The 8,729-nt window shown below is 64.1% G+C and overlaps 1 protein-coding gene across 1 annotated transcript; it reads left to right on the top strand.

Moving 5' to 3' along the window:
• Positions 1-343: 343 nt before the first annotated feature.
• CRYBG2 (crystallin beta-gamma domain containing 2) lies at positions 344-7,933 on the top strand. The gene is made up of 19 exons (XM_049820468.1): positions 344-2,353; positions 2,902-2,946; positions 3,030-3,148; positions 3,411-3,567; positions 3,672-3,811; positions 3,899-4,025; positions 4,348-4,383; positions 4,463-4,590; positions 4,824-4,950; positions 5,260-5,402; positions 5,486-5,612; positions 5,732-5,764; positions 5,882-5,994; positions 6,188-6,317; positions 6,483-6,622; positions 6,715-6,838; positions 7,005-7,163; positions 7,543-7,702; positions 7,845-7,933. Exons 1-19 carry the CDS (start codon positions 344-346, stop codon positions 7,931-7,933), a joined length of 4,107 nt encoding a protein of 1,368 aa, XP_049676425.1.
• The last annotated feature ends 796 nt before the right edge of the window (positions 7,934-8,729 follow it).

Here is an 8,729-nt window from a genome sequence, read left to right as displayed (position 1 = left end):
GATGCAGAAGTGTTGGCACAAGCAGGCAGAGGGGGCCACAGTGTCCCCCATGTCCTGCACATGCCAGGATGGATGACATGAGCACCCTGAGAATTGCAAAGAGCCCCAAAACCACCTCCTGTGCTCATGGGACCCCCCCAAAAAAAATGTCCTGCAGGATCAGAGGGACATCTAGGGGGTTTTAAGGTCTGGCTCGGGGTCCAGGGTGGTTTCTGCTCAGCTCTCTCAGTGTGTCCTTCTCTCCCTGCAGCTCCGCCAGCCCCAGCGTGGCAGCCGCGGGGGCTAAGCCCAGCAGCGGAGGGTGTTACGGGGCCGCAACAGCCCCACCCCCGGCTCCCCCGGCATGGATTCGCCATTCCGGCAAGCCAAGGCCAGGGGCTTCATCTCCAGCGCTGAGGTGAGCATGAAGCAGTCGGCAGTGGGTGCTCCAGGGCCCGAAGGCAGGTCCCGCTTCCAGAAGGTCTCACTGGTGTCGCGGCGGCTGGAGAGCACGGGGAGCATGCGGGGCCGGGAGGGAAGTCCCTCCCGCGTCTCCCTCCTGCTGCAGGCCTGGGAGAGGGAGATCGTGGAGAAGACGGCGTCCGGCCCCACCACCCTGACACACCGGGAACGTTCGTCCTCCATCAACCTCCTTAAGGACTTCACCGCGCACGGCCCCATCTTCTCGCAGGTGTATTCCCCCGCGCAAAAGCCCCGGCGGCAGGACGAAAGGGGGAAGGTGGGAGCTGACGGCGGCGGTGATGGCATCTCCCCGCCGGTGCGTGCCCCCCAGGAGATGCCCGTGCACAGGGAGAGCTACGTGCACGGCACCCTCCTCCCCACCCGACCCACCGAACGCCCCGCAGGGGGTCCCGGTGAAAGTCCTGGTGCCCCGAGCCCAGCTGAGCCTGGCTGTGTCCCTGCCCTGCCCAGGGCCAGGCATGTCACCGTGCTGCGGAAGGGCAAGGACGCAGCCAGGCTTGAGCCGGGGCCGGCGGAGGGAAGCGAAGCCCAAAATGGGACGCGTGATGCTGCCAGTGCCACAATGGCCCCACCGCAGCGGGAGAGCCACGGGCAGGATGGCAGCGGCTTCGCTGGGGCCGCAGCGGGGAGCGAGAGCTCGCCGGGCACCGCAGAGGCCGCCGGGCTCCCGGCTGAGGGATCCCCTGGGGAGAAACACTCACCACAAGCCGAAGCCGTGCCGGTGAACGCAACCCCAAGAGACGGTGACAGGCCTGGGGACCCACAAACCAGTATAACCAGCTCCCCGCAGTGTCCCTCGGAGGACGCCGGTGGCCAGGCTGATCCAGCTGGCGCAGGAGAGGGAAGCATGGCAGACAGGGACGGCACCACTTCAGCCACGCCACCGAGGACAGAGAGCCCCCTAGAAGCCGGTGGCATCCCCGAAGACCCCTTCTTGGAGGCAAGCGATGGTCCAGAGCCTTCTTCGGAAGCACCAACATCTAAGGCTGAGCTTGAGTCGGAGAAGAGTGAGACAACGGGCAACCCCCAAGACACAGCCCAAGAGCCCGAGAGTAGCCCTGACCCCCCTAGTGAACCCCCAGCCCATGACCCACCGGCCGAGAACCCCCAGGACACGACCGAGGAGGACCCCGAGCTGCTGGTGGACATGGAGATCTTCGTGGACACACTGCGCAACATGGAGCCCTCAGAGATGCGGAAGGCACCCAAAGCCCCACGCCAGCCCCGGCCATCATCTCTGGGTCGCTGTGCCGCTCTGCCACCCATCCAGGAGGACCGTGTGGCCCCCCGGGCCCCGATCTCCTTGCCCAAGGCCCTGCGCGAGCTCCTGGCACGGGATCCGGCGGGGAGGCAGGAGGAGAGCCCCGAGGAGGAGATCGAGAACCCCTACCTGAGCCCTGATGAGCGGGTGCTGGTGGGGTCCCACCACGGGATGCCCGGGGACAGCACGACCAGTGACGGCCAGGCGGAGGGGGGCTCGCTCCCAGGGATGCTGAGGCAAGCGGGAGCAGAGGAAAAGGTCAAACTGGTGGCCGGGGGCTTGGCCGACCGCAGCATGCTCTTCCGAGGGAACGTCCTCAAAGGCATGGCACTGCTCTCCCACTTCTTGGAGCACCGGGCGGCTGCAGCCGACGAGGGCAAGCCCTACTCACGCCTGGACAACAGCGTGCTCTACAGCCGCTTTGTCTCCCCCAGCACCACCCTGCTCGAGCTGCCCGGCAGGGATGGCAGGGGCATGGGCTCACCCACCCCTGAGGACCAAAACGGGCTGGGCCCTGGTGACAGCCCCGGCCCCGAGATGGCCATGCTGGAAGGCCCAAGTCCTGGCTCTGTCCCTCCTGTCACCGAAAAGCCAGAGAGCACCATGGCCCTGTGCCCCACTGATATCCTGGTGAGTAAATCCCACAACACGGCACCTGGGGAGGTGCTCTGCCCTCCTGGGCACGTGGGGAGGTGGTGGGGTCGGAACCCTGGAGCATCCTTCTCTGCTCCCAGCACACGGCTTGTTCTTCCCATCAGAGAGGTCATGGGGTGAAAGCCCTTGCTGCGATGGGAGGGTACTGGGATGGGTGATGGGAGGGTACTGGGATGAGTGACAGGAGGGTACCAGGGCGGATGATGGAGGGTATTGGCATGGGTGATAGAAGGATGCCAGGGAGGGTGACGAAAGGGTACAAAGTCAAGTGATGGGAGGGTGCCACCATGGATGATGGGAGGGTCCTGGGGCGGGTGGCAGGAGGGTCTCGGGGCAGGCGGGGAGGCTGATCCCCAGCAGTGCAGGAATGCTCGAGGTGTGGCTGCTCGGGGCGGTGGGAGGGATTGGCAGACGCCAGACGCGAGGCTGCTGCTGCAGCTTCTTTGGGCTACGGGGAGATGGCCGGTGCAGCCGATGTCTGTCTGCGCTCCTCACGAGCCTGTCCCCTCTGGTGTTCACCGCAGGAGGACAAGGAGGGCTTCGAGAAGATCAACATGAGACCTGGCAAGGTACAGGGAGCGTGGCAGGGTCGGGCTGGGCTGGGGCACAGTGCGGTATCGTAGAACTTCTCTGCTGTGTCACCCCCTCCCAGATCATCCTCTTCTCCGAGGCCGGCTTCGCGGGTCAGAAACGGGAGATCTGGGGTGACGTCCCCGACGCCACATCCTGGGAGCTTTCGCACACCATCTCCATCCGAGTCATCCGAGGCGGGTAGGGGACGGCGGCAGGGTGAGGACATGGAGGGAGGGCTTGGCCAGGGCTCCGGTGCTCCCCGTGCCAGGGATGGCGGCCGGGTCGCAGCCTGGGGTTCAGGAGTGACCGTCCCAACAATGCTAATTACTGCGGCTGCGATCCAGCATCGCGGCGGTGGCAGGATGTCCCCACCCATGCTCTGCCCCGAGGCTCCTGACGGCTGCGGGGCTGCAGGGTAAAGACACCATTTTGCCCCTCTTTGCTCCCACCCCGCTCCCAGGTGGGTGATGTACGAGAAGCCGCGGTTTCACGGGCGCAAATGCGTGCTGGCTGAGGGGGACGTGGAGATCGACAACCCCTGGATGGCGTACGGGCAGAGCGGACAGCCCTGTGGCAGCCAGCCCTTCCGCATCGGCTCCTTCAAGAGGGTGGTGCGGGTGAGTGCAGGGATCCCCTGGACCCTCCGGCTCACCCCACATCTCCCAGCATCCACCAAGTGTGGGGTGCCGGACCCCTGAAATGCTGCTCTGCCCCACACCAGGATTACCGCACCCCTGAGATCAGCCTGTTTGCGGAGGAGAACGGAGAAGGCGCCCGGCTGAAGTTCACCGACTCGGCTGAGGACACCCGTACGCGGGGCCAGGCGCTGACCGCCGCCTCCATCATCGTCCACTCGGGCCTGTGAGTGGGACCGTGGGGTTGGGTGGGGGCCGGGTGGGGTCCAGCACAGACTGGAATGGGGCATGATGCTTTCCCCCTCTTCCTCAGGTGGCTGGTTTACTCTAAGCCTTTCTTCGATGATGACCCCTACGTTTTGGAGCCGGGCGGGTACCCCAATTTAAAGGCTTGGGGAGCAAAGGACCCATCCATCTGCTCCATGCACCCCATCAGGCTGGTGAGTGCCAGTTGCTGGAGTGCAGTTACTGGGGTGCTGGGGCCGTATCCAGACCTGGGCATGACAGGCGAGAACATCTCCTGGCAGCTCCTGGTTCACAATAGTGAGTGTTCAGTGTGGGAATGTGCCGAGTGTGGTTCTGGAAAGTGGTCCTGTGGGTCAGCGGTGAAGGAAAGCAATAAAACAAAGTCCAAAAGAGCTTGTTCTTGAATGAAAATGACCCAAAAAACAGCTCAGGCTTTAAAGGGGGGGGGGGGATCGGATGTCCCAGCTCCATCCCCTCCTGCCACCGCAGCCTCATTGGGGCTCCTTCTCCTTCCAGGGTTGCCCTGTCGTGGAGAGACCCGGTGAGCCACAGGTGAGCACCGGGCCAGCACCCGGGGAGGCTGCAGGGCTGGGATGGCCGTGGGACCGAGCTCACCCCGCCATGTCCCCAGGTCCTGATCTACGAGGCCGCGGGTTTCCAGGGCCACAGCTTCACCATCAGCCGAGACATCTACGATGTGAAGCGCCTGCCCGGGCTGGTGTTGCCCACCGTGGGCTCCCTGCACGTCCTGGGTGGCTGGTGAGTGGAGCGGGCTGGGTAGCGCTGGCAGGGCCAGCATCCTGGCTGGAGCAGGCTCGAAAGGTGATGGTCACGCCTTGGGAAAGGGCTCGGAGGAACTGCCCAGGGCTGTGGGATGGCCGTGGGCAGCTTGGTGGAAAGGGTGGCACTGGAGTGGTGTGGATGGTGTCCCCGTGTCCCGGCGTTTTGAAATCCTCCGGAGACCTCACTGCCCGCGTCTGCCTGTGCCGCAGCTGGGTCGGCTACGAGAAGGAGGGCTTCCGCGGCCACCAGTACCTGCTGGAGGAAGGGGAGTACCAGGACTGGAGGCAGTGGGGCGGCTACAGCAAGGAGCTGGTGTCCTTACGGCTGATACGGACGGTGAGGGCAGGGGTGGTGGCATTGCTTGGAGATGGACCTAGCGTGGGCAGGGAGAGCCAGGCCCCCTGGTCCCATCCTTATCCCCCAAAAGGGAGCCTTCCCTGTCTGTGTCAGGCAGCTGGGCATTGCCTGAGATCCCCCCAAACTCATCCCATGCAGAGATCTAGGTGCCCAGAGCTGCTCCCACCCTCCCTGGGGTCCCTGAGGCCAGGCAGGACCCCGGCTGCATGTGTGGAGAGCGCCCGGCCCGCAGTTCCTTCCCCCTGACAGACTGAGGGGCTTTGGGGGGGGGGCTCCTTCTCCTCGCAGGACCTCTCCGACCCGGCACTGGTCCTCTTTGAGGCCATGGACTTTGAGGAAGGTCCAAGCGTGGAGCTGAGCGAGGCGCTCCCCGACATGCAGCTGGCCGGCTATGGCACCGTCACCCAGTCCATCCATGTGCTGAGCGGCGTGTGAGTGCAGGGACAAGGGAGAGGGGGGACAGAGGGACGGACTGGGGGGGGGTGCTGAGCCAGCACCCATGTTTTCCTGGCAGGTGGGTGGCCTACGAGGGCACCAACTTCTCAGGCGAGCAGTACATCCTGGAGAAGGGGGTATACCGCAACTGTGAAGACTGGGGTGCCACCGACTGCCGCATCGCCTCGGCACAGCCTATCCTGCAGGTGAGAGAGCCGGATACCCCCCGCCTTCGCCACGGGACCCACTGGTGCCACCGTGCACGGGGCTGGTGGGGGCCTGGCCAGGGCAAGACGCCAACCAGCCCCGCTGTGTCTGCTTCCAGGTCGGGGAACGCAACCTCCATTTCGTCTCCAAGGTCAGGGGCGGCAGATGGGGAGGGGAACGTGCCCCCCCCCTTGGGGACGTGGCCCTTTGCGGGGTGGTGGTGATGCTTTGTCCCCCCTCACCGAGCCCCTCTGCACCCTATCCCCAGATTCTGCTCTTCTCAGAGCCCGACTTCTTGGGGGACCACGTCGCCTTCGAGGAGGACCAGGATGCCTTGCCCGCTGCCTTTGTCCCACGCTCCTGTAGAGTCCGCGGAGGCAGGTAGGGTGTCCTGGGGTCTCGCTGCCTCTGGCTGGGGATGGGAACAGGGACATCACCCTGGCTGGCAGCCCCACAGGTGTCCATGGGTGCTCCTTGGGAGGGTGGGCTGGACAGGGGTGTGTTGGGGGGCCACAGGAGGGATGGATGCCCATCACGATGGCCGCATCAGCTCGGGCATGCTCCTCCTCGCCAGCTGGATCCTATTCGACGGGCAGGCCTTCGCGGGGGAACAGCACGTGCTGTCTGAGGGCGAGTACCCCACGCTCAGTGCCATGGGCTGCCTTTCCTCCACCGCCATCCGCTCCTTGAAGAAGGTCCCGGTGGTGAGTGCCACCAGCACTGGAGCAGAAACCCCCCAGGAACCTCCTTTTTCCCCTTCCATGGGACCCCCAGTGCTGGCTCTCCAGCCTTGGAGCCCTTCTGCACCCATGGGTGCTCGCTCCTCCTGCATGGCCCCCTCACGCTTCATCTCTTCCCCAATCCTGCAGTTTTTCTCGGAGCCCTCCATCTTCCTACACGGGCTGGAGTGTTTTGAGGGGAAGGAGATCGAGCTGAACAATGAAGTCCGGAGTCTCCAGGCAGAGGGTTTCAACAACCACGTGCTGTCGGTGCGCGTCAAAGGCGGGATGTAAGTGAGCCCCGGCTCTGCTCTCCTCTGCTCTGGCTGGTGGGTGTCATCTGCCCACCTCTGCCCATCCTGTCCCGTCCCGTCCCCCGCAGCTGGGTGTTGTGCGAACACGGTGACTTCCGAGGGCGCCAGTGGCTGCTGGACTGCACCGAAATCACCAACTGGTTGACCTACAGTGGGCTCCAGCACGTCGGATCCCTCTACCCCATCCGCCAGGTGAATGCCGCCCTGCGGGAGGGGACGGGGCGCTGGCACTTGGGGATGTGAACCTCAAAATCCTGGGGCAGGTGGTGAGGTCCTTCCTCGGCCAGCCACAGCATGTAGGGCTGGAGGGGCAGGCAGCAGGGCTTTTCAGTGCAAGAAAAGGTTTCTCTCTTTCCAGAGACGGATCTATTTCCGCATCAGGAGCAGGGAGCTGGAGCTCTACCTCTCGGTCCCCGATGACGTGGAGGACATGAAAGCGGGGCGAGTGGTCGTCTCCAGCCTGAGCGAGCAGAGCAGCTCCGTCTGGTACTACGAGGATGGGCTGATCAAAAACCAGGTCAGGGCTCACGTGTGACAGCCAGCGCCGCGGAGAGGACTGGGGGAGCCCGTGGCAGGACACCTGCTGGGGTACTCCCCACCCCACAGCGATCTTTTAGAGTTTATAACAGCTTTTCCCAGCGTCTGACCTCAGCCTTGTCCTCAAAAACCGGTTGATTCTCTCCTCCCCAAGTTTCCCCTGGAGACACGAAGGCATCTCTGCCTTCCTTGAGTTTTTGTCACCCTAATCATCCCCACCTCTCACTGAGGGGTTTTCTTGCTCATCCCATGTCCCACCCCAGAACCAGCTGCATTTACAGGGAAACCCCTCTCAGCTCCAAGCCTTTGCACCAGGCGGAGGTGATGGAGAGGAGCGGGCTGACCACAGCTCCTTTCAGGTGGCCCCCAACATGAGCCTGCAGGTGATCGGGCCAGCCGGGAAGGGCGCAAAGGCTGTGCTGTGGTCTGAGACCCGGATGCCACGTCAGACCTGGAGCATCGATTCTCAGGGACGAATCCACAGCCAGATGTTTGAGGACATGATCCTCGATATAAAGGGTGAGGCCTTGGCACTGGCACAGGGACTGCTTTCCCAGGGACCCCCAAAAATGGGGTGTTTGGCCGTTAGATGGGGCACCCACCCCTTCACCGCCATTAGGATTGTGATCTGCCTTCCTGAAACCCTCCCATCGCTCCGCAGGCGGCCGATCCTACGATCGGGACCACGCCATCGTTTGGGACATGGCTGAGGAAAGACCCACGCAGATCTGGGACATACAGGTGCTATGAGGGGAGCGGCGTGCGGCCCTCATGCCCAGAAGTGCCGCAGGGCAGGACGGGGACACCCCACCAGCCCCACGCACGCTGCACCCCAAACACCCCTCTGCTGGCATGAAGGATGCCCACCATCCCCTCTATCACGAGGGGGAACCACCGCACCTCCCTCCTGGGGAGCCCCATACGTGGCTCACGAAGGACCCCACGGACATGACCGGCACGGGACCCTCTGGAGTGCGGCAGAGCCCCCTCCCCACCAGCTTCCCCCTCTGAACTGTATTTATGTACGTGTGTAAGATACAGCCCTCCTCGTCTGGGCCAGCTCTGCCTGGGTGGGTTGGTGTCCTTGTCCTTGTCCTTGCGCTGGCCACAGCCTGGCAGCCCCCACACCGGGGGAGCTGCCCCCCACTCAAGCACCTTGCCACCCACCAGCCCCGCTGCCCCAGGCCTAATCCTGCTCCCAGGATGGGAGCCCGGTGCCCTCTAGCGTCCATAGGCCACAAGCAGCACCGGGGCCCTGGGTTTTGAGAAGGGAGGCACAAGCCAAGCTGTGCCCACGGCAACACCCGACCCCACCAGCCCCAGTTCAGGGGTGGGGAGCCCAGCCTGCTCATGCTGTGGGCTCAGGGGTGTTCCAGTTGTATCACCTCAGGATGAGCTCTGCTTCAGCAGCGTTTAGCGTCCATGCTGCAGAGCTGCATCATGGCTCAGGTCACTTATCTTCGAGGTCCCCAGGACAGAGGTCTCCTCCACCTGGGTGAGGGCAGGAGCTCCCCAGGAACGTGACTCAGAGCCAGAAGGGACATGG

This window comes from Accipiter gentilis, chromosome 17, assembly GCF_929443795.1.
Source record: "Accipiter gentilis chromosome 17, bAccGen1.1, whole genome shotgun sequence".
Classification (NCBI taxonomy): domain Eukaryota; kingdom Metazoa; phylum Chordata; class Aves; order Accipitriformes; family Accipitridae; genus Astur; species Astur gentilis.
This window is presented reverse-complemented; position numbering and strand designations above follow the sequence as displayed.

Bases quoted from the DNA above. Each gene is read 5' to 3' on its own strand.
- CRYBG2 (XM_049820468.1), top strand. From the start codon at position 344: ATGGATTCGCCATTCCGGCAAGCCAAGGCCAGGGGCTTCATCTCCAGC. The intron at 3,568-3,671 runs GTGAGTGCAGGG...GCCCCACACCAG, and splicing joins CCTTCAAGAGGGTGGTGCGG to GATTACCGCACCCCTGAGAT. The intron at 5,765-5,881 runs GTCAGGGGCGGC...CCCTATCCCCAG, and splicing joins ACCTCCATTTCGTCTCCAAG to ATTCTGCTCTTCTCAGAGCC.